At 34.2% G+C, this 26,338-nt stretch overlaps 1 protein-coding gene across 2 annotated transcripts in view; it reads left to right on the top strand.

Annotated features, from left to right (window-relative positions):
* SLAIN2 (SLAIN motif family member 2) overlaps window positions 1–26,338 on the top strand; it is a 70,638-nt gene that overhangs the window by 30,496 nt on the left and 13,804 nt on the right. The window contains exons 3-7 of one of the 2 annotated variants that reach the window (XM_057727693.1): window positions 562–726; window positions 2,464–2,625; window positions 5,407–5,766; window positions 6,199–6,336; window positions 13,972–14,049. In XM_057727693.1, the coding sequence (XP_057583676.1) occupies window positions 562–726; window positions 2,464–2,625; window positions 5,407–5,766; window positions 6,199–6,336; window positions 13,972–14,049 (903 nt within the window). The remainder of the gene's footprint in view (window positions 1–561; window positions 727–2,463; window positions 2,626–5,406; window positions 5,767–6,198; window positions 6,337–13,971; window positions 14,050–26,338) is intronic. The other variant, XM_057727694.1, reaches the window with a different exon arrangement.

Below are 26,338 nucleotides of genomic sequence, written 5' to 3' on the forward strand. Positions count from 1 at the left end.
TGTTTTATATATATATATTTTATTTTATTATTTATTTACTTATTTATGGCTGTGTGTGGCACATGGGATCTTTGTTGAAACATGCAGGATCTTTTGTTGTGGCACACAGGCTTCTCTCTAGTTGTGGCATGTAGATTTTCTTTTCTCTGCTTGTGGCGCACAGGCGCTCTCTACTTGTGGCCAGGGGTTCCAGAACGTGTGGGCTGTGTAATTTTGAGGCACGCAGGCTGCCTAGTTGAGGCTCAGAAGCTCAGTAGTTGTGGCGCATGGGCTTAGTTCTCTGACGAGGGATCAGACCTGCGGCCCCTGCATTGGCAGGCGGATTCTTTACCACAGGACCACCAGGGAAGTCCCTGACTCCTGTTTCGTTTGCATAACAAAGTTTAAGATAGTGGAAATATTTTGTCGGGATTATTAATGTGATATATTTTTCTCCACTATGATAGAAATGTTTCTGTTTTTAAACTGAGATAATGACTTAATGCATTTCCTAATAGGAAAATTTTTGCAATGTTTTTAGCCTTTTCTTCAATTTGATTTTTCCCCTTATCATTAATGCAGCTCTCAAGAGGCAGAATTTGTATAATAATCCTTTCAACTCCGTCAGTTACACAAGCCCTTACAGTCCAAATGCCAGTAGTCCATACAGCAGTGGTTTCAATTCTCCGTCCTCAACCCCAGTGCGACCTCCTATAGTGAAACAGCTAATACTTCCTGGAAATTCAGGTAAGGAGAAGTGAAATGGAGTAATTAAGAAATGGTTTTTAACTTGCTGCCCTGCCTCAGAAAATAACCTGTTCATCAGTAGTTCATTTATGAAACTTCCTGCTGGTTATTGAAGATATCATTGAGGAGCTGCTTGGCACCAGGTAGTACTGTACTAGGCACCAGGGATATAGATTACATCCATAAAGTTTTCTTTAGCATGTGTGTAAAAGTTTTTTAATGTGGCTTGATTAAATAGGGTCACCAGCTTTGTTCTTTTAACCAATAGATGTTATTGAGTAGCTTGTTTGGGTTGTAAAAGCTACAGAGTTAAAACTCTTTTAATAGGAGTTGTAATAAGCTTTGATATTGCAGTTAAGTAATGGTATAAGACTGTGTATGAATGGGCCAAGAGAGTGTTTAAAGCCCTAAATAATATGGGAGAGGAGGGATGGATTGCTGTAGTTGTGGGAAGAATGTTCTGCTGTGGTTCTGTGACTGAGACTGTTATTCTCTAGCTTACTGTTGTTTAGGTTTCACCCATTCAGTTACTCTTATTATTGCTATTGTTATGATTAATTATTATAGCTTCCTTAAAAATTAAAGTATTGTTAACCACCTCAAACTTTTGACCTGCGTACTCCCTAGTCTCATCACTTTTTGACCCTGATGTCTACTCTGTGTATAGGTTGTTGGACTAAAAAGTTTGGCCTGCCATATTTGTTTAATATAAAGAATTTTATTCAGGCACTATTTGAAACTGACCTTGTAGTACTTTTCCTATCATGTGCACTATGCTTTTCTTGATAACATAAATATTAACTGTTCTGTATTTTTCCTGCTCTTTTTGTGTGCCATTTGTGTTAGAGCTGACTCTTATGATGAAGAATTCTAGAAAATAAGAGTTTCGAATAAATCTGTTTTAGAAATATTAGTGACAGTCTTGGGATTTTTTAATTCTTCTTTAGAAGTTGATGATGTGATGAAAGCATTTCCTCAGAAACACATGAGACTCTTCCGTATATGTATATCCTTTATTCCTCTGACTTGTCTTCTATCCCCCTTTTGTTTTAGAGTGATAAAATGAGTTTTTTCATCCAGTCATTTTCTTCATCCCATCTTTGTGCTTCACTAGTAAACTTCAGAGAACTCCTTGGATCCCCATTACTAGTTTGGCAAAGGAGTTTTGTAAACATGGCATAATGTAGGAGAAATGAGCTTAGTGTTCTTTTTTTGTTTTTTTCCAAAATCTCAAAGGAATCCTGATCTTCCTCAAATTATAGTTTTCTTATTTAGGAAAAGTAGTTGCTTTCATGCAAGGGAAAAGATGATGGTGTTTGCCAATGACTGAATTTGGGAGGAGAAAACACCACATCTTAAATTCATCTATTTATAGAGCAGTTTCACTGGCTACCTTGTAAAAGTTGAAAAGTTCTAGCATGTATTATTGAACATTAACTACTTGCCAGGTACTATTTTGAAACTTAATTGTTTCATAGGAATGTAGATAAGTTATAGCTATAAGAAAATATGTTTTGTACATTGTCATTGTATGTGAATACAAATGAATACATTGTATACTTATAGCCCTCTTTATTCTTAATCAGGTCAATTTTTAATTTTAGCATTTGGGAATTTTATAAACAGAAAAGGCAAAATAACAATGAACTGAATCCAAAGATATAATATTAAGTTAATTGCAACAGATGTTGATTCAATTTTTGTTTCACCAAAGTTTGAATCATTTTCTTTTTTAAGGTAATTTGAAAAGTTCATCAGACAGAAATCCTCCACTCAGTCCTCAATCTTCTATAGACAGTGAATTAAGTGCTTCAGAATTAGATGAAGATTCAATTGGATCCAATTATAAGCTAAATGATGTAACTGATGTGCAGATTCTAGCTCGGATGCAGGAAGAAAGTAAGTATTTTAATTGTTAAAATGAAATCTTTCATTACTGTATAATTTTGTTGTCATTATTAAATGTCTTAAAGTGTTGTGAAATAATAATGTAGTAAGAGTAGAAATGTTGAAATTTCAGAGGCTTTCAATAAGGGGACTGGTTTGTTCATTAACTTGTTTTTAGAGTCCATGATATGTAGAGCAGTTTGCTGTGTGAGAAGTAAAGAAAAGCAGGCTATGCTCTGCTTCTGTGACTGGTAATCGTACCCTGCGTGTTACTCTGCCCTGGTACTCACTAGTATAGTTATTACTCTGTTGCTCTGTGTGTTCTTAGTGTAGACCAGGGTTTCTCAACTGCTCTTTTATTATTGCCTTCCCAAGGAGCCTAAAAAATATTTAGATTTTTTTTTTCCTTTTTACCCACCCCCACTCCCATTACATTTTAATTCCATAGATATACTGTATATCTCTTGGTGTACTATAAGGGCCACAAACTATTATAATATCTAAGATTTTTTTTCACACCCCCAAAATCAGTTTTTTCTCCTTGGGGGCAAATGTCTTTCTTAGAATGTATGGTGTAGTCTATAAAAAGACCTTAATGGGAAAATTGGAATTGTGACATTAAGTTAAATGAAGCATGTGATGTTGCTTTGCAGAGTGGTCCTTGCAACTTTTTAGGTCACAGATACCTTTGAGAATCTGATAAAAGTGTTGTCCTAAAATATGCATACGCACAACATTTTTCATACTATTTCAAGGGCTCATCGATGCCCTGACTCTCATCTAAATTTAAGATGATGGTGATAGTATTATTCTTGCCTGTACATTTTATAGTACAATGCCATGGGCTTAACTGTGAAGGAAGCAGTCTCTCTAAAGTGATCCCTTTAGCCTTTATAATGAAAAGATCCTTGAAGTACAGATTTCAGAGTTTTGACAATTGGCTGAGGTAATGGAGCAATGCTATAATTTAGTTCAAAAATTTTCTGTTTAGGCCCTTTTATGTAAATATGTAGTAAGTTTCATCAAGCTGTAACGTTTATTAAGAAACTGCAGAATGTTTCTTATTCTGCTAATTCTTATCTCATTTTCACACATCTTCCCTTAGAAAGATAGAAAGGTTTGGTGGTGCCTGTTTTAGCTATCTTTAGCCCTAGACACTAATAACATGTTACCCTTTTCTTCTGTAACTTTGTATACGTAACTCCTCACTGAGAGTACAGTATTGTCAGCTAGTGAGGGGTTAGTTATTGCCATGGATGTGAAAAAAGAATCAAGAATGCTGCCTAACTACCACTTAGAATAAACTCACTCATTTCTTCTTTGAACTCTGACTTTTTAGACTGCAGAATTTTGCTAGAATTCAACCAGCTATTTGCTGTAGTTTTCATATTGTGTGTTGCTAACACATAATTGAAATTTTAGCCTTACTTTAAAAATCCTTTCTAAGCCATTCTAAGCCATTCACATGCACAAATATTTCTTTTCCTGGAGAATTAAAACAAACAAAAACAACACTGAAAATGTGTGTGATACCTCCTTGAAAACACCAGCTGCTTTTTTTTTTTTGTTTTTTAAATGATTTTCCTTTTTACAAGGTTATTTCTCCAGTTCTTTGGTAACAAAAATGTAGAGTAACAGATTTGGGCTGTTGCCTGGTTAAGCTCCCTCATTTTTAAGATGAGAAACGCACAATCCCATAGTGGTTGTGACTTCCCTTGTTAGTGGAGAACCTGCATTGGAATCTGGATTTTTCTTTTCTAAAACACTGCTCTTCTCACTGATCTGTTGTCTCTTGCTAGGTGACTTTAGTGCTGTGTTTGCTATAACATGACAGTAAGTAATTTGTCGGTTACTACAGTGGTCCCCAAACCTAACCGAAGGGCTAGATGGGCCCTAAGAATCTGTAGTTTTACAGGTACCCTAATGTGATTCTCATCCACTACTTAGGGAACCATGTTGATGTCACTTTCTGTGTATGAATATATAACCTAAAAGTTTGAATACTACTCTGTAACAGATAATTTGGACTAAACTGCCAGTAGTTAGCAGGACTTCCTCAAAATGTTATCTAAATTCCTTACTTTTTTCAATTGTAATTTTTTTCTCTTTGAATATGTATCAACATTTGTTTTTATTTCAAAAGTTTTTATACTATTTGAAGGGCTCCTAAGGTTGCTTGGGTGTTTCTGGAGGTATCAAGATAAATAAGGGACTCCTTTGAAAATTCTTACTTGATGGCTTAGAATTTAAGCTTATTTTATTAAAGTCTCTTAGGTTATGAAGCAACTGAAATTACATTTGTGCCCAAGTATTGAATTCCTGAGAGTGGGATAGAAGTTTCCTTCATCATCTTCTTGAGTAAGATTAATGCAGGAATTCAGTATCCAGGGAGTTTATTTACTCTCTGATGTATTCTTTCCACTGGTTGGACAGTAATTGTTTTCCTTCAATATTCCTTTAGTGTTAATCTCATATTTGGATTACTGTCTTTTAGAGTAGAAATATTTTAAAATTTATGTTCTATTTTTAATATAGATTTTGGATTCAAGAAGAAATGTTAAAATTTGCAAAAGTTTATGAATTTCCTTTAATTTAAAAATAGCCCTTTAGATGTGGTATATGCATCCTTATGTGTGGGGAAGTCTAAGATGAATCAAGTGAAATGAAGTTTTCCTTTACATGGTATACGCTGTTTGAGTTTCTCAGTGATAATCTTTTGCTTTTGAACCTTAAAAATACTTAATGTTTAAAAATAAAATTAAAGAAATAAAATAACACGTTCATCATTGTCAGGTCTCCGGCAAGAATATGCAGCCACCGCGTCTCGGCGCAGTTCTGGTTCATCTTGCAATTCTACAAGACGGGGTACTTTTAGTGATCAAGAACTTGATGCACAAAGTTTAGATGATGAAGATGACAATATGCATCATGCAGTATACCCTGCTGTTAACAGGTTTTCACCATCACCACGCAATTCACCTCGACCATCACCTAAGCAGTCACCCCGAAATTCACCTCGTTCTCGATCTCCAGCTCGAGGAATAGAATATAGTAGAGTGTCCCCACAGCCTATGATTAGCCGCTTACAGCAACCTCGCCTTTCACTTCAAGGCCATCCTACAGATTTACAGACAACCAGTGTTAAAAATGAAGGTAACTATTATGTCTGGAAAAAATTTGTGCTTCATATTTCAGTATGAAAGTAACACAGTTTTACCAAAGTTCTGTATTTTAGAAAGCAGATCAAGAATTTAGACAATTTATTGTTTTATTAATACTGAGTCAGTACAAAAATAAAGGAGGAATTGAATTTAATTTTACTTGATTTTGTTAGTTTTGCTTTGTTATACTCATGAAGTGATCTGTGTATAGATTTTGATTTAAGTAATTCATGGTTCTTTTTAACAGTTCTACCCATTTATAGAAATCATATTGGGTTGTTTATTTTTGTAAGACGTGTACTTCTTCTTCTAAAATACGCAGAACACTTAAATAAAAATAGAGAATTTGATTTTTGAAAGTTAATTGATATTTTAATTTTTTCCATCAAAAGAATGTTTTTTAATTAAAATTCCATTGTCATAGAAAAACTAAGGCGCAGTCTTCCAAACCTGTCCCGAACATCTAATACACAAGTTGACTCAGTGAAAAGCAGCAGAAGTGACTCAAATTTTCAAGTGCCAAATGGAGGAATACCTCGCATGCAACCTCAGGCTTCAGCCAGTAAGTATCTTTTATGTATCAGTTATTTAAAGAAAAATGAAAATTATAGATTTTAATTTTGTGCTGAATAGCTGTATTAAACTATAGTAAAATGTAGTGATTATTAGTTGCTATGAGATAATCATAGCTATATTAAAATTTAAAATTTGTCCCTATAAAATACCAGATTGTATCGATACTTAAATCTGTATGAAACCGTGGTGTCTCTAGAATTCTCAAATAAGCAAGTTCTAGCTGTTTAATATATAAATATATACGCCTTAAAAATCTTATATTCTACAATGCTATACATTAAAAAAGACAGGATTCGGCAGGGGGAATAGTCCTGAAGCAGACCACTTAAAACTCAAGGCACTTTCTTACTAGAACATTAATAAAAGCAATAATGATCCTATAAAAATAATAGCGCAATTAAAGGCATGTTAAATTCTTAATAAATACTCTAGCAAATGTAGAATTTCATTTAAAAAAAAGTTGAAGGTAACTTTATGGAAAGGAAGGGTTGAGACTGTTGAATTAAGGAGACATATGCAACATAAACAAAGATCAGAGAATCATGCAGAAGGAACTTCTAAGGCAAAGTGGCCAAACTGAGCCAAGAAGTTATGTGGAAGTAGATGGGCACTCTGTGCTTTACAGAGTGATTAAAAAAGAATTGAACACTTTCCAAAAAGTGTTGCTTATTAACTAGGGTAGATATGAGCATGCAGTCAAACCAGTTTTAAACAACTATCAGAGTTATTTCTACAGTCTTAGAAGTGCTTAATATGCATACCTTCTACCCCACAGTTCACGTCAGTTTTGTAGTCTGATTCATTCAGTTCCTTTGTAGCATGTTTACTGTCAGTGGTTGAAGCGTCACTGTGATGTGTTCCTTCATTTCCTCAAAGCTGTGACGAAGAAGTAATACAAACATGAGGTTATTGACTATCCACTTATAACTTGTGTATTGAATAATACAACCTTGAAAGCATTCAATTCTTTTTAAATCCCCTTGCATTCTTCCTTGGCTCCGTTGTGTTTGTCTTACTTTGTGCACTTTATATTAAGCTTCTATTACTTGGTGGCTCTAAAATCCATAGTCCAAAAAAAAAATGCATTTGAACCAAAATGACTTTTGTGATAATATTGATAAATTTTCCTTATTTGCCAATTGCATATATTATTTATATTAGAGAACTCACATTGTACTGTACTATACATTCATAATTCTGCTTAATTCTCTGAACAGTTTTATGAAGTAGGTTCGATTTACTAACACATTTTATGGTTTAGGAAATTGAAGCTTTGAAAGGTTACATAACTTATCTATGATCATACCATACAGCTTATAAGTAGCAAGTTAGGATTCAAACCCACATTGACCCTGACTGAAAGCCGAAGCCCACCTAGAGAGATTTGTCACATCAGTGGTTTAGTACTAAGACATAAAAATTATCCAGAAACATTATTTCTTTTTTTTCCTAAGATAAACTTTGAAATTTAAGGCACTGTGGAAAATTGCTACCTAGAGATTTGTGTACCTCATTTCTTTAGATTGATATATGCAAAAATATGTTTATATAGCACATTAAATTTTAAACATACAGGCCATGTGAACTGTGTTTAAGCGTGTCATTATGATACTCATGGTATTCATAAATGGTGTAGAAAATAGATTCCCAGAACTTAAAAAATGAAAGTAAAGATACAGTTTGAACTCTAAGTTATTTCTGAAGTGGTGAGTGATAGGTTTTGTGCCTTTAAACTTGCAAATTAAGTTAATTTGATTTGATGATATCCTGTTTTTGGGGTTTTCTTCCCCCTTGAGAAGAGTAATCCATAATGTTAATACAGCAGGAAAGAAACTTGTATATCATTAAGAAGATTAAGTAACAAAACTCATGTATATCATAAGCTACACTTTTACAGCCTGTGCACAGATAATCCAAAACATGATTTGTATTCAGCTTTCAGAGGTGCTTTAATACTTAGTTTGAGCTGTTAAATTCTGAATTTCTCAAAACTTTCCATGACAAATTTTCAGACAGCTTCCCAGCTCTGATGAAACCAGCTGTATCTATATCCTTTTTATCTTATTCCATTATTGTTAGTACCAACTCTACTCAGATTTGTTCCCTCATGCCATCATACATGCTGTTTATTTATTTAAACTAGTCTAGCATCTTAAAGTTGTATGGAAATGAAAAATAACTCTTCACAAAAATAGAAAGAAAAAGAAAAGATTGAGAACCTGTGATAAAAAGGTTATGTTAATAAAAGATTTTATGTTAATAAAAGGTTTTATGTTAATAAAAGAGGAATATATTGACCATATCTTAAACTTAATAATAATTACTTGCCTTCTCTAATGGTAGAATTACCATTATTTAATCACCTGCTGATTCCCTAGAATTTTTTTTCTTTTTCCCTAGAAGTTGATAATTAAGGAAAGTACGTAAAGAAACATATTGAAATTCTAATCACTAATTTACTTCTAAGTGGAATATATGTATAGTTTCATAGTCGTGTATTTCAATATTTGAATAATGTATAGGCAGAAAAAAGTAGGGTACTGTACTTTTTTAAAAATTGTGTATGCTTGTTTATTTTTATATTTGTACCTGTAGTGAAGCTTGTTTATGATGAAAATGTCACAAATATTTATTTTAGAGTACTGTCACTATACACAAAAATGTATTTGGAAAGTAGTAAATCCAGAATATTAGCAGGTTTAAAATTTAATAAAGTTTATTTTAAAAAAATGTTTAAAATTTGGGAGTTCCCTGAAGGTCCAGTGGCTAGTACTTGGGCTTTCACTGCCATGGCCCCAGGTTCAATTCCTGATTAGGGAACTAAGATCTTGCGAGCTGCATGTTGTGGCCAAAAAAAAAAAAAGAAAAAATTTAAAACTTTTTGTTTAAAGTTAATACATTATGAAGCAAAATAAAATGTTACTTATTTTTCTGAAAATTTTGCATATATCTTTGATACATAATGTATATGTGTGTTTTAGTGTGTGTATATAAATGTACCGTTTTCATAATAGCCTTTTTATTTTGATATATAATTATGTACAAATATTACAATGGCAAGTTTTATACATGAATTAGCATTTTTAACATTTTATACAAACCAGTTTATGTATTTGCTGCATTTTGTTTTAAGTATTTTCCAGCTCTTAAGTGGTAAAGCTTTGGTTCTTACTTGCTGGTCTGCATGAACCTAACTTTGCAAGGTTGCTGTTATTTCCACCTAAGGGATCACTTCTTTTGCCTTGTTACTATGCCAATCACTATTTTTATATGCTTATTTGCTATGGCTGCATTATTGTGGATGTTGGCATTCATATATGAATATTATGAGAGTTCTAATATATTTTCATTTTGATGGCTGTTACCAATTCTTGACTTTTATATTTGGAAAATGTGAGTAACTTAAAAAGTTTAAGAAAACCAGAGCATTGCAGAGGTCATGGATACATGTAATTTTCTGATTCTCCAGTTAAAGGAAGGAATGTTTGTCAGGGACAGAGTTTTTCAAAAGACTAGTGCTTACTTTCTAAGACAACCAGAGCACAGGTTTCGTAGAAAGTTTAATTTTCAGAAAAATATAGGAATTACTGGTTCAGAAATAAGGAAAGAGGAGAGAAAAACCCAAGACAATCTGCTGGTTTTAAAAAAAAGTAGTATATGTTTACTTTCACATGTATTGTCTCATTTGAACCTCACGACATGCCATTTTTTATTTTTTAGAGAGGGAGCAGAGATCCATATAAATTATATGTACAATGTCAATTAAATAGAAAAGTGACAAAATCAAGCCAAATTACTCTCTCCTCTCAACTCCTTCATGAGTCTCCTGATTTCCTCCCAATCATTGTTTGCATTACATCATGCTGACCTAACTGCAAATGAGGAGGCATCTTGGAAAATATTCTTGGATGACTCTGTTGGAGCAGGAGTTGAGATTGAACTAGAAATACTTTGTGAATTACCACAAAAGAGTAGAATATGTCAGTGTAACATTTATCCATTCGCTTGCTTGCATTTAACTAAATGGAAGAATATATTTGCGTAGGATACAGAGTATACTCCTAGAGAAGAGATGTGTATAATCAGTATTGTATTCTGGACCCCTCACTGAGGAGGAAGTATCCAGGGCACTTGTCAGCTTTATGCATAGCCAGACTGCACTTAGGCCCATGGGGAAGGAATTCTCATCCAGATTTCACTTGTAACTAAAACACTAAAAGGGTACCCTCATATTTTACAAAACTATGAAACATAAATTGAAATAAGTAAGTCACAATAAATCTGTATAATGGGCTAATGTAAAAATGAGTGAAATACTTGTAGAACTTCTGTTTAAGGATAGTAGTGTAATGATGTTGAGTCAGTTATCACAAAGAGATTTTATAAATGTAGTTTTTCTGACCTTTACTTCTGGAAATGTTGATTGAATACCTCTGGGATGGGGACCCAGAATCTCTATTTTTTAGAAGTATCTCAGCTGACTCTTGGGCATATTTAAATTTGAGAATTGCTGAATTGATCTCAGCTGTGGAGGATCTTGAATATTTAGTTTATATCTCTGGATTTTATCCAGTAGTCAGTTATTTGTGTTTTTTAATTCAACAGATATTTATTGGGCATATGTTATGTTCTAAGCACTGGAATATAAATGTGAAAGAGACAGCTCATGCCCTTCAAAAGCAGGAAGTGATAGGCAGAAAGTGATGAAGTGCTGTGGGAACAGGGGAGGTTTTCAGGAAAGGTATTGAAAGATAGCCAGCTCTGGAGGAGTTGTCACATGAGGAAAGGAAGTATAGGTTTTTCCAACAGTGAGACCAGTAATGAAGTCTTATGAATGGCACCCTGATTATAGTGGCTTTGTATGACTAAAATGTGGATCGCAGGATGGTTAGTGGGTGCAGTGACCAAGGATGAGAGATATAGGTAGGGAATAGACTTTGGGAGTTTTAAAATATCATATTGGGAGTTCCCCGGCGATCCTGTTAAGACTCCGCGCTTTCATTGCCGAGGGCCCAGGTTCAGTCCCTGGTCAAGGAACTAAAATCCCACAAGCCTCGTGGTGCAGCCAAAAATATAAATAAAATAAATATCATATTCAGGAGTTTAGATTTCATCTTACAAGCAAGGTCAGCCATCATAGGCTCTTAATCAGGATTACTTCTTAAGAAATTCAATCTGGTAGCAATGTGGAGAATGGATTAAAGTTCTAGAAGGATTTGGAGACTTTCAGTTTACTATACTTTCCATTTAAAAAGTGATTTTGGGGACTTTCCTGGTGGTCCAGTGGTTAGGACTTGGCACTTTCATTGCCAGGGCCTGGGTTCAATCCCTGGTTAGGGAACTAAGATCCCACAAGCTGTGCGTCCAGAATAAATAAATAAAAAGTGATTTTGTCATTAGAAAACAGATCAAATTATGATGATTCAGATTAAAATTTAGTTTCTGTTCTTATTTGGGTAGCATTAGGTGACTGTGGTATCTCATGAAAATCATTCATTTTGTTCTGTCTGTATAAGGCAGATTTATTAGAGTATACTTCATGATCCTATTTGCAGTCTGTTTCTTTGACAGTTTTCACGTGTCTGTAGATGCTGTTCTTGTGACATCACCCTGAAACTTGAGGGATAAATAAGGTCCATTGGAGTCATTGTAGCTATCAATTTAAGTAAGATCTTTCCAGGACAGTTGATTATAGATGGTATTTTAAGCACTCATTTAAAAAATTTTAATGGTTAATAGATATTTTGGATTGCCAGTGTGTGTACAGTTGGTTATATTTTGCCCTCATTTACTCCACTCTGATCACCATGGCCTACTTCTGTTCTTCATATATATCAGGCACACTCCTACCTCAGATCCTTACTGCTGCTTTTCCTTCCATATAGAATGCATTCATCAGATATCTTTATGGCTCACTTCCTCTCTTCCTTCAGATCTTTGAGCAAATGTCATCTCAGGGAAATATTTCCTGATCACTCTATTTATAATTGCAACTTAAATCTCCTGCTTCTTGTCCCCCTTTCCTACTTAATTTTCTCCTTAGCAGCTGTCACCATCTGGCAGGCCATATATTTTACTCTTTGTTTATTGTCTGTTTCCCCTTCCCTAAAATCTTAGTTCCATTAAGGTAGGAACTTGTCTTGTCTACCTGGCTACTGAATCCATTGTTCCTAAAACAGTACCTGGAATAAAGTAGATAATTACTTGAAAGAATGAAAGAAAGCAGGAATGAATGAATGAGTGAATGAATGAAAATACGAATGGTAGAAAGCATGTATCAATAAATATGTAAATAAAAACTACTCAATGATGATAGCATCCTATATTTCTGTGGGATAGATATGAGGTAATGCACTATAAAATTGATTTTTTTTAGGTTTGGAGAATTTTTTGCTAGTTTACCTGGCAATATATTTAACTTAAACTGGGATACAATATTATTTAGCTGCAGTAATGTGTTGTAGTAAGTGCTGTAGAAATTGAAATGCATTTGTTACTTTTAGAAAATTTTTACTGCTAGTGAGAAAATCTTGTCAGCATTGACACAGTTAAGCAATAGAGGGAAAGAAAAATTCTCCTTAATTCTTTTTGGTGATATATCAAGTAATCCACTTACCAACCCAATGATTGTTTAAACTCTGGCCAGATTTATGGTTTGAGATCTCTTTTTTGGGGCGGGTGGCAGGGTGCATATAAATCCTAGAGGTATATGAAGTCTGACTTTTCAAATGGGGAGAATTACATTTTAGAACCACTTAAAAAGGTGACTGTACTGGTAGATGTGGGAATCATCCGTTCATTGGAGCCATAGTGAGCTTTAAGTCTAGATGGCTCTGAACTGCTGCTTAACTGCCAGTTTTGACAGTTTCACTGCAGTTAATAGATTAGGGGTTCTGAGGAAAGCTTAGAACTCCTCACTGATCACTTTAAAAAACAGATGCTCTGACTCTTCCAAATCCTTCAACCCCAACACAGACACACCCCTCCCCACCCCATATACATGTGTGCATAGTCCAGACATGTTGCTACCTAAAGTCTAAAGTGCACTTAGTTGAATTCTACAGCAAGATGATGTTGAACATATTAAAGCAACTAGATTGTTGACTCCCTTGAGGACCTGCCTGGTTCTGAGTTTTCTTCTCCTTTTTGAGTATGGGGATGACTATTTCATGTTAGGACAATTCATCTAACAATAACTGCTTTGCCAAAGTCTGCTTTTTTGCACTGAACAAGTACTACATTTATTTTTTTTCTGTACTGTGTCTTGTGTTCATCACTTTTACTTATTAGCTTTGTATTCTTTGCATCCTGTAGCATGTTTGCTGATGGTTTATTTTCTCTTTGATATTTTGATTGGTTTACATATTTAGATTTTCTCATCTCTAAGAAACAATTTCTGAAAGTATGCACTTTGCACTAAGATTTCCATTCCCTTTCTTTTCCAACTTAATGCACTAAGCATCACTTTAAGATTCCTCTGCTTCTAGGATTCTAACATATTCTCACCTTATCTGTTCCTTGATACATTTTCAAGTTTGTATTAAAATATTCAAGTTTACAGAACCTGTAGTCTTTATCTTGTCCTTCCAGGCAAATATTACAGTTCCTTATTTTTCAACAGCTTCGCAAAGGCTGAAAAATTTGCCTCGTACTTCCCTCAAAGCCAAACAGTTGCTTCAAACTTCATCTACAAAAAGAGGTAACTACAGCCTCTTACTAAGTTTTAAATTTCAGCAAATGGTCAAGTTAGTTATATCTTTTACCTTTTGGCATACTGAGTCAGTGATGTCTATAGGGCACGTTTTAGTCTTTTTTTTTTTAATAATAAAATAATGTGGATTCATTCTCTGTACTTGGATAAATCCAGAAGAAACTCATTTTTCTACAGAGGTATGTATTGGATTGCAATTCTAACAGGATAAGTCATATATAGCATTTAATATTAGAGAATTTATCATTTTTCTTACCTAAAACTGAAGGTCATTGTTTTAACTTTGTTAGATAAATTAATAAATGCTTTAAAATGAATCAAATGCTAGACATTCTGTATGTTATGTTTTTTTCTTCTTTGGTTTTTGGATTTACTTATCAGTAGGATGAAATGGGCATGTTTTCATATTAGAAATTAACGTTGAAGCAGAGTTGTGGTTAACTGATGATGTTTGGAACATTTATAGAATGGTAGCTTTTGTAAGAACTGACGAAGAAATATATGAAGGTTGGACATCAAAGTTATCATATTGGTTCCAAGAGATTGGTTGTATAGACAGCTAGAAGGAAATAGAATTGGAGGAAATATTGTGGGATGAGATAGACCAGCAGTAATAAGAATGAATAGAAGCCTCGGAGAAAATGGGACAGAACAAATATAGGCAATGAGGAAAAATATTTCCCCTATCCAGGACATGTAGATTTCCTGATAGCTTCAGAACTCAATAAATAACGTAAAACACTAACAGGATAGTATATGGAAAGAGGATATTTGAGATTTGATTTGTTGAAAAAACAGTTTAGTTAATGTGGTTACAAAAGTACTGAAATAGGTCCTTTAGCAGGTTTATTAATGCACATGTTTTAGCAATGATTTAGTGGATTAAGTATAATTTAAGGAAATAGTTTTAGATATTAGAATCCAAAGAAAAGAGAATAGTCAAGTAGAAAAGTAGAATGTGAGAATGCTTGTGTTTTGGATGTTAGAAGCTGATCATAGGCCTCCAGTAGGGGTATGTTTTGGTGCCACTGTCAGAAATAATAAACTGGATAGATTATGCTCTTGATGGAGAAGGTGTCTTATTAAGAATCATTGTAGAAAACCTTCTTAAAGGAATTATTTGAGGACCTGAGGCCTCTTTTTTGAGATTTCCAGATATTTCTATGGCTGAGAGGTAGGTGAAAACAGATGATCATAAAAGGATTGTAGTATCTACAACAGAGCAAAGGAGGATTTTAAGTTTATATAATTTTTATTTTTTGTATGCCTTTATAAGCTACTTCATAATGTTTTTTGGCATTAGGTATGTGTATATAATTGAAAATTTTTACTTGAAGATTTTTTGTTGCTGTTTATTAGATTGAGAAGATCATAACTTCTGGCTAATTTTTTTTGTGGGGGGCGTGGTTGCCTGTGGAGGTTACATTATTTTTGTGATTCTAAGCTACCAAACTGCCTACCCTCCAGGAAAACCCAGTCTCGTAATTCCTGGTACCTCTAGCTATCTGGTTCACATGGTAAAGGGAGAGAAGTTTGTGCATGTGCATGTTTGGTTTTCGTTTCATTTTGTTTAATCTCTCATTTGTCTTAATCTGTACTCCTATATTTTCTGGTTGGTGTTGTGGCATGGTGATGATTGTTTTACATGATAAGTTCTAAACCAGTTGAAAAATGAACAGTATATGATAGGATTTAAAATACTAGTTTAATTACTGGTAAAGCTAAATTGGAGAGTATCTCTTGGATCCAAGGCCAAAATGGATTTTTTAATTTCCCCTCACATCTAGACTTTGAGAGAGAGAGGTCTGCATTGGACTGTGGGATTCTCTGCACTTGTAGGGATGTGAAGCAACCAGGATTCAGACATCACATGTTCATAGGTACCTTTGTACATTAAACCCGTCCAATAGAGAAACATGGACTAGATAGTAAATCACCACATAAATCAGTTGTTCCTCATCCAGGGATGAGCCTGTAACATTTTCTGGAAAGCTGATTTACTTATTTTAAGGGCTCAAAGAATCATGGGAAGAGGAAGAAGATGGTTTCCTTAACTATTGGAAAAATGGTCACTTTGATTTTAATTGCCTTTAGTAGTAACTGGAGTTTGAAGATGGAAAAGGGAGTACAACTGTGTTGCCTGACACAAAGAAACACACCATAAACATTTGTTGATGAACACGATCGAGCCACTAACTCCAGAAAGGCTAGACACATCTCTCTTTGGATTTTCTTCTCGCAAAGCTTTTGTGTTTCTTCAGCCCATTTTTCTCTTTGGGGGAAAGAGCCCATTGTTTTTTTTTTTTTTTAAGACTTCATAGAAGGGACTGCTTAAACCGCTTTGATAAAGATATATATTATTTATCTTCAGTTGTTGGGAACTTGGTGAAGTAGAGATAAGCAGGGTAGAAACCTCACCAAGTCAGGGGAAGAAAATAAGACTAATTAGAAAAGTGAGTGCAGAGATCAGGACAAATTTAAATGTAGAAATATATTTTTATTTAGAAGGAAAGAAGCAACCAAGGAGGAGTTCCTGATGGTAGTTGTCTAATACTGCTTTAATTTTCTAATTCACTATATTTTGAGGTATTTAAGGTGATATAAGCAGTATTTATAAGAGACTTTATTGATATGAATCCAGAAATTTTGTCATTACCCTGGATCCAAAATTTAAAATTTCTTGTGTTCCCTTTTCTATCACCTAACATGTATTGAATCTGAAGCATAAATAACATACATGCATTATATCCCTTTCTCTTTTTTACTCTGTTCTAGCCCCTCTTTACTTTTTCTTCTGTTAACAGTTGTGATCAAAGCCAGCCTCTGCCATAAACAGTTTTTAGATACAGTTAAAATGATAGGAGTTGCTCTCCCTTCCATGACTGTTATGTACAGTTGGGAGAATGGGAAAGAGAGAGCACGGGGACTGTTCTTGGGGCTCCCTCCAAACACACAAATTTCTGTTAGACCATTTCATGCTGTTTTTGGAATGATAATTCAATAGATTTTATTTACATTTAGACTTCCTAATAAGGCTTCTATGATTTTATAAGATTTTCAGTTAAATCTTGACTACATCTATCAATTTCCTTTGCTGGGAAGTTCCTATATCAAAATTTCCTCCTCTTTGAAATTTGTGCCTTGATTTTCCTAATTAAACAAGACTGCATCTTAGAATATGAAAAGTCTTCAACATTCTGTGGTCGTAAAAGATCACCTGTTTCCAGTTAACCCTCATTATATTTTCATTTCTTCCTAGTCTCCAAGTTTATAGATAAGGCAAAATGCTGCTACCGTTAGAAGATGAAACATTTTTTATAGTAGTAAACCTACAGCTTAGTACACCTCTTCATATACTCTCTCGTTTTCCCTCAATTTGTACATTAACCTTATTAAAGTATTTCTTTCCATATCTTGAGATTGTAGAACTTTTTGACTTGTCCATTCATAAACTCTAGTATATTTATCTAAGAACATAAGGATTAATAAATTTAAAAGGATTTCTAATTTATAAATCTGTTTTTTAATCTTTGTTATTTTAAAATATAACACAAATTCAGAAAACCATATAATACATGGAGAGCTTAATGAATTCCTATAAGGCGACCTCCTTGTAACTACCATTCATATCAGGAGACTAGAACTTACTACCTCAGGTGCTCTACACCCATCTGCTTCCAAACACAATCCTCTCTTGACCCCTCCCCCAAGAATAGCCTTTCTTTCAGATTTTTATAGTGATCACTTCCTTACTTCTCTGTATAATTTTTATCATCGAAGTAATGAAACTAAAGTTTTGCCTCTTTAATGTGTCTTTTTAAGTTTCTCTTAATTTATAGTTTTCCTGCAACTCTTTACTCCCTCCTGTTGTTTGAAGAAACCACCAAATCACTTGTCCTATAGATGTTCACACAGACTGGATTTTCCATGGTGTAATTTATTAGGTTCCTCTGTATTTCCTATAAATTGGTAGCTATCTACATGCTTAATTAGGTTCAGTTATGTTATTTTTCGCAAGATTACTTCATACGTGGCGGTACTTCTTCAGCCAAAGGTGCATTTAGTGGGGTTGCCTGTTTCATGTGATATTATAGGCATTGATGCATAATGCCTATATCCTTACTTTATTAGGAATTGCAGAATTGGATTATTTCAATTCTAACATTTCTTTTTTTTTTTTTAATCAAAAAACTTTTATAAAGAGAAACTTTTCCTTATTCGTTGGTTAACCAGCACTGAGATTTTATTTCAGTACTTGTTCTTTCCCTTTATTTACCAGTTTACAAAATAAAAAATTGGCAACCTAGAATCCTCCAAAGGTGACCAATGTCTTTCTCATATATATGTATCATTATAAACTTACAGATTTATACATTTTTTAACGTGTTTCAATATATTCTGGGTATTTTCTCAACTTTGGTAGAAGCGTCTTCAGATTGGTGTTCAGGTCTTTTTGACATAACCCTGGTAGTCTTTGATAATGTCTTGGTAACTGGTATGACAAGATAGGCTCATCTTGAACATTTCTTTCCACAGACCTGGATCTAGTTACTTGTCCAAAAAATTCCTGATTTCTTTTGGTAAGAAATGGAATTTCAAAACCAAAGTCTGAGTTTTTAGTTGTGCTTTTTGCTATCCAGTTTGGTCATTGTTTCTAAGTCTTTTCAGTTACTGGAACTATGTACGTGTAGTTTGTGTATTTTTTAAGATTGAATGCTTTAATGAGTTCATGCTGATACTTCCTATTCAAATTTAGGGCTTGAGGGTAATTACTTGACCTCTTAACTTTTAGCTTTCTTTCTTTTATCCTCCCCTGAGAAGCCTATCTCTCAGAAACACGTAGAAATAGAGTATCATTTAATAATTTGTTTTCTCCCAAGTTTTACACAGAATCTTCTGGGTATAACATTAGTGTAATACCATACAATGTGGTTACTAAGAACAGTTGTTAAAACTTTTTCCATAAATAGGTTACTAGGGGATAAAGGGGGGAGGGATAAATTGGGAGATTGGGATTGACATATATGCACTACTATATATAAAGTAGATAGCTAAAAAGAACTTACTCTATAGCAGAAGGAACTCTACTCAATACTCTGTAATAGCCTATATAGGAAGAGAATCTTAAAAAAAAGAGTGGGTATATGTATATGTCTAACTGATTCACTTTGCTATACACCTGAAACTAACACAACATTGTAAATCAACTATACTCCAATAAAAATTAAAAAAAACTTTTTCCATAAATAACTATTACATACTCTCCTTTATATGCCTCATTTAGTCTTAGCTGTATATTTAAATAATATTTGATGCTTACTACCAGTCTGTTGATATTGTCTCACCAGTCAGTTTTCTTGTTTAAAGCTTATCTTCTATTTGATTCCTTAAGGAGTTATGGGAACAATGTCTGTTCCCTCAATTTTTGCATGTTGATGACAGCTTGTTTGCTGTTTTTATATTTGAAAGTCATTAGCTAGATATGAAATCTTTGCCTCACAGTTTCTTTCCTTGAGTATCTTAAATATACTCAAGGACTCCATTTTTGTTAGGAATAAAGAATTATTTCTGTTACAATCATTTGGTCTTTTTATGTGGATGTTCAAAAGTTGTTTTCTTCTTTAAAGTTCAGTAATTTATGAGACTGTGTTTTAGTGTTTTGTCATTCTAAGTTGATTTCCCCAGAGGTGTGGTGTTATTTCCATTTGAAGTTGCAGAGTTTTAAAGATTTCAGGCAAGTTCTTTAGAATTATAGTTTTTATTATTGTGTTCTTTGATTACAATTAATACCAATCTGGGAATCAGGAGACCTGGATTCAGGTCCTGATTTTGTTTTCCTTTTTTTGTTGGGACTCTTCTTATACACATGTTGGGTGTTCTTTGCCTTTCTTCTGTGTTTGTTGTCTTCTCTTGAATCCTTTTCATCTTTCTTCATTTCATCTTGTTCTATAAAACTGTATTTTCATTGTTTATTTCTTTTAAAGAATAATCTGTTGTATATGGTGACTTGTGTTCCTTCTATCTTAGACTTCATTTTGAAATGATTTTATGTCTAATTCTTTTCTGTGTTCTACCACCTCACTTTTGAGTGCTTTTCATTCATTTCTGTTCTTTCATTTCTTGTAATTTTCATCTTTTTGTGTGTAGACGTATAATCTGGCAAGGTTTCACCATTAGTAGAAAAATTATTCTATTCCTTATTCTTTTTTTGCATATAATAACTTTATATGGGATTTTGCCTCACTCTTTTTCTATTGCTCATTTTTGTGTGAAATTGGTTTTTCTAAACATTTAGAAAGGGAGTTTTAAAATTTTCTAATTTATGGCTCTAGTGCTCCCTCTTGTTTTAGGAAACTGTTCAGAAATATGGCTGCTTATTTTCTGAGATTTCTTGCTTTTATTCACCTCCTCCATTTTAAAATTTATCCTTTTAAAGTATATAAATCAGTGTTTTTTAGTATAGTTGAGCACAACACAGGTTTGAACTATATGGGTTCATTTATATATGGATTTTTTTTTCACTAAATATGTGCTACAATACTGCAGTCTGTAGTTGGTTGAATCCACAGATGCAAAACCATGCATATAGAGAGCCAACTCAAAATTATGTTTGGATTTTCCACTGTACAGAGGGTCAGCACCCCTAGCCCCCTGAATTACTCAAAGGTCAACTGTATATTCACAGAGTTGAACAACTGTTAACCACTATCTAATTTTAGAGATTTTAATCACCCCATAGGAAACACCATGCCCATTAACAGTCACTCCCCATTCCCCACTCCTTCCAGTCACTGGCACCCACTAATCTTTCTGTCTCTGGATTAGCCTGTGCTGAACATTTCATATCAGTGGAATCATACGATATGTGATCCTTGCAACTGGCTTCTTTGAAACAAATTTTGTTGATCCACTCATCAGTTGGTGGACATTTGACTTGTTTCCACTTTGTACCTGTTGTGAGTAATGCTGTTAATGCTGCAGATATTTGCTGGTAGCTTATTTATTCTTTTCTGTCAATTCTTGTATATGGTGGACGAGTCAACTTCCACTAGGAAAAAAAAATCTTGTATGTATGGAAGAAAAGCTAGTAAAGCCCATTCCCAGGGGTATCTTCTGCCTCTTTTGTGTAATATTCTCTTGATAAATATATGCTTACAAAAATAATGTAAGGGGCTTCCTAGGTGGCGCAGTGGTTAAGAATCCACTTGCCAATGCAGGGGACACGGGTTCGATCCCTGCTCCAGGAAGATCCCACATGCCACGGAGCAACTAAGCCCGTGTGCCAAAAAAAGAAAAAAAAAGAAAAAAAATAATGTAAGTACTGTACACTAGTGAAAGAAGAAATCAAAGGATTTTATGTCTTGTTACTTTTTATGATTACTTGTCAGCTATTACAAATTTAATTTGCCTTGGTGTCATATCTTATAAAATCTGCTTAGGATAGTAGCCCCACAAATAAACTTTCTGAGTCTAGTTGAAAGTTAAAATGGTGAAAATGACATTTTAATTTCTACTCCCAGAGATGTTTCTCTTTTGGTATTACCAAGAGGTAAAGAATACCAACCTGGGAATCAGGAAACCTGGATTCAAGTCTGACTTCCCTGTTTATTTGCTCAATTGATTTCTGTGGTTGTGGCAGTTTTCCTTCTCTGTAAAAGGGAGGGTTGGAGTAGTTACTAGGATCTCTTTTAACAATGATTCTTTAACTCTGTACAAGAGAATCATATTTACTTCATCTCTGTGGTCTTTAATAGCCAGAAATTATTTTTAAGTCCTTATTATGTCGGTAACCTGTTGCCATCATTTATGGTGCATAGACCATTGGGGACTGGAATGATGTAACTATAAAATAAGGGATAATTGACAAGGAAGTGTTTTTGTCTTTATTCTTTATTTGTTAAATAATTGAATGGCATGTATATTTTCCTCCCCATTAGTCATGGTGGCCAGTGTTTGACAATGTGTGTATTTTTATTGCAAACTGTGTGTTTATTGGATATTTACATATTTTTAAAAATTATACAATCAATGTAATTTGCAATTTGGTTGACATATGAGTGAAGATAACCACTTGTGTCTAGTTTTTATATTGTATGATAGTGTTTAATATTGAGATATATTATTTGTAAAACATTTTATATTGTGAGTATTTATCAAGCTAAAAACAGTATACGGTTTGCTCAATTTCTCCATTTTAGAGTTAAGTGCCTGCTGAATTATCTAAGCCTTAATTAAAAAATAAACTTACCATTTTTATTAAATGCCTATTAAAAGACAAAAAGTGAATATTCAAAAAATAAGATCATATCACCCACCATTCCATTTTAGAGATAACTTCGACACCACAGTTAACATTCTTAGTGATATCTCAGTTTTATAAATAGAATTCTAATTCTTGCTTAGAGGAGATAATGTTCTTTCATTTTGTGCCTTGATTCAAGTGTAATTCCCAATATCCAAAATGAGTGAAGACAAATTATAGCCTGCTGTCATAATTAATTTGGGTAATAGACCTTAATTTACTTAATCCCTATATTTTAGTTAATTTATAAGGACAGCCTGAGAGACTGTCCTGAGTGGCATTGTTGAATATTTTTCCAGATAACTGAGCTGCAGCAGGCTGAAAAGCACCATATTCCTTAGATAAGGGAGGCATGGATATGATACGCCTTACAAATCCTGTAATATTTTACATTTTACTAACAATTTACTTACACATTACTCATTTGATCTTTGCAGCTAACCTGTGATATTTGCTGAGATTTGTTTTATTAGATTTACATTTATATAGTTTCTGTTTTTGGGGGGTGCAGTGCAATTGGTGTTGCATTTTAAATTTTTATTTTCATGTATTTATTGCTGGCATACAGAAATAAAATTGATTTTTGTATGTTAATCTTCCATCCTGTGACTTTCCTGAACTCAAAATTTCTGGAAGGTTTTTTTTTGTTTGTTTTGTTTTTTTGTTTTTAGATTCCTTGGAATTTTCTATGTAAACAGTCATGGGAGAGTTTCTTTCTTCCTTCCCTTCCTTTCCTTCCTTCCTTGCTTCCTTCCCTGCTTCATTCCCTTCCTTTCCTTCCTTCCTTCCTCCCTTGCCTTCCCTTCCTTCCCTTCCCTTCCTTCCCTTGCTTTCCTTCCTTCCCTCCCTCCTTCCTTCCCTCCCTTCCTTCAATCTATATGTCCATTATTTCTTTTTCTTCTTTATTGCACTGACTAGAACAGCTAGCACTGTGTTGCATAAAAGTGGTGAGAGCATATATCCTTGACTTATTCCTGATCCTAGATGGGAAGGCTTCAGTCTTTCATCATTAAGTATAATGTTAGCTGTATATTTCTTATAGGTGCTCTTTATCAAGTTGAAGTTCTTATTCCCTGTTTTTCTGAATATTTTATCATGAATATGTGTTCAATTTTGTCAGATGCTTTTTTTGCATCAATAGATGGACGCGTGATTTTTCTTCTTTAGCCTGTTATCGTGGTGAGTTACATCGATTGATTTTCAAATATTGAACCAACTTTGCATCCTGGAATAAACCCCACTTGATCATGGTATATAATTTTTTTATATATCACTGAGTTCTGTTTGCTTATATTTTAAGGAGTTTTACAAGCTCCTTTTGGTCTGTAGATTTCTTTTTTTTGACACTGCCTTTTTCTGGTTTTGGTATCATGGTAATACTACTTTCATAAAATGAATTGTGTTCTCTCCTCTTCTATTTTCTGATAGAGAGTATACAGAATTGGTGTTAATTCGTCTTTAAACATTCAGTAGAATTTTCCAGTGAAACCATTTGGGCCTGGAGGTTTCTCTTTTGGAGGGTTTTGAATTATGAAATCAGTGTCTTTAATAATTATATAGCCATTCAGTTTATCTATTACATACAAGATGAGTCGTGCTGGTTTGTGCGTTTTGAAGAATTGGTTCATTTCATCTAAATTGTCAAAGTGTGTAGGATTGTTCTAAGTACTCCCTTATGATTCTTTTGATGTCTTCAGGGTCTGCAGTGATACCCCATTTCATTACCAATATTGGTAATTTGTGTTTTCCCTCCTTTTTATTTTGTCAGGCTTGTCAATTTTATTATCCTTTTGAAAGAACTCTTTATTTCATTGGTTTTTCTCTGTTTTTCTATTTTCTATCTTACTGATTTCTTTATTTAGTGGCTGTGTTGGGTGTTCTTTGCTGTGCTCAGGCTCTCTCTAGTTGTGGTGAGTGGGAGCTACTCTTCATTACAATTTGCTAGCTTCTCATTGTGGTGGTTTCTCTTGTTGTGGAGCATGAACTCTAGGCATGCGGGCTTCAGTAGGTGTGGCACATGGGCTCAGTAGTTGTAACTCATGGGCTCTAGAGCACAGGCTCAGTAGTTGTGGTTCACAGGCTTAGTTGCTGTGTGGCATGTGGGATCCTCCCGGACCAGGGCTTGAACCCGTGGTCCCCTGCATTGGCAGGTGATTCTTAACCACTGCACCACCAGGGAAATCCACCAGTGCTGCTCAAGCTGCAGCAATATCTTTGTTGTTCCTTCTGCCTAGAATGCTCTTCCCCCAAACTTCCACAGGGCTCATTCCCTCACTTCCTTCAGGTTTCTTGTTTCAGGACTTAATGAAGCTCAGGTTCTTTTTTTTTTTTTTTAATGTTTAATTTTATTTAATCAGCTTTTTTTTTTATAAATTTATTTATTTATTTGTTTATTTTATTGGCTGTATTGGGTCTTTTTTGCTGTGCGTGGGCTTTCTTTTTAGTTGTGGTGAGCGGGGGCTACTCTTCGTTGTGGTGCGTGGGCTTCTCATTGCCGTGGCTTCTCTTGTTGTGGAGCATGGGCTTTAGGCGCATGGGCTTCAGTAGTTGCAGCACATGGACTCAATAGTTGTGGCTCACGGGCTCTAAAGTGCAGGCTCAATAGTTGTGGCGCACGGGCTTAGTTGCTTCACAGCATGTGGGATCTTCCTGGAGCAGGGATTGAACCCGTGTCCCCTGCGTTGGCAGGCAGATTCTTAACCACTGTGCCACCTAGGAAGCCCCGAAGCTCAGGTTCTTGATGTCTCATCCCAGAAAGAATTCAGTGAGAGACAAAGTGATAGGTAAGAAGTGGATTTAATTAGAGAGAAACACACTTAACAGAGTGTGGGCCATCTCAGAAGGTGAGAAAGGCCAATCTCATTGATTTCTGTTCTTTATTATTTTCTTCTACTTGCTTTGAGTTCATTTTACTCTACTTTTTGTAGGTTTTTGAAGTAGGAACTTAGATTACCGATTTAAGACTTTTCTTCCTCCTAATTGTGATGAGCCACAGATTTTGATATTTTGTATTTTAATTTTTATTCAGTTCCATGTATTATAAAATTTCTACTGAGAAGTGTATCATTTCGTTTTCAAGTGATTTTTTTTTTCATCTTTTTGTTCCCTTTCAGTTAGTGATTTCTAGTTTAATTATATTATGATCAGGGAAAGTACTCTTTGCAGTTTCAGTTTTTAAAAAATTGTTGAAATTTACTTTATGGCCCAGGGTATAGACTTATCTTGGCTTGTGTTCTGTGGATGCTTGAAAAAAATGTATATTCTGCTATTGTTTAGTGGGTTGTTCTGTAAGTGTCAGTTGGATCCTGTGGTTGGCGGTGGTGATGTTGAGTTCTTACATTTTCTGTTAGTTGTTGAGAGGGGGATATTGAAGTCTCCAGCTCTTGTGGATTTGTCTATTTCTCCTTTCAGTTCTGTAAGTTTTTGCTTCACATATTTATAGATCTGTTTAATACATACACATTTAGGATTGCTTTCTCTTCTTGGTAATTTGACCCTCCTTTATTATCAGGGACCCTCTTTGTCCCTGATAATTTTCTTTTTAATTATCTCATGTTAATATAACCATCATGCTTTCCTCTTGTATTGTTTGCTTGATGTATCTTTTGTATCCCTTAATTTTCAACCTTTCTATATTTTTATATTTGCAGTGAGTTTCTTAAAGACAGCATAAAGTTAGGTTATGCTTTAAATGCATTTCTACCAAATCTCTGTCTTAATAATTGGTGTAGATGGACCATTTACATTTCATGTAATTATTGATATGCTTAGGTCTGCCATTTTATTTGTTGTTTTCTATTTGTTTGTTTTCCATTTCTCTGTTTTCTTTTTCCTACATTCCTGCAGGTTACTTGAACATTCTTTAGAATTCCATTTTGACTTATGTATAGTGTTTTTGAGTCCATATATCTGCACAGTTATTGTAGTGGTTGCATTACGTTATGTATACATAGCCTCATATGTCTATATCACAGT

Source organism: Hippopotamus amphibius, chromosome 3, assembly GCF_030028045.1.
Source record: "Hippopotamus amphibius kiboko isolate mHipAmp2 chromosome 3, mHipAmp2.hap2, whole genome shotgun sequence".
Classification (NCBI taxonomy): Eukaryota; Metazoa; Chordata; class Mammalia; order Artiodactyla; family Hippopotamidae; genus Hippopotamus; species Hippopotamus amphibius.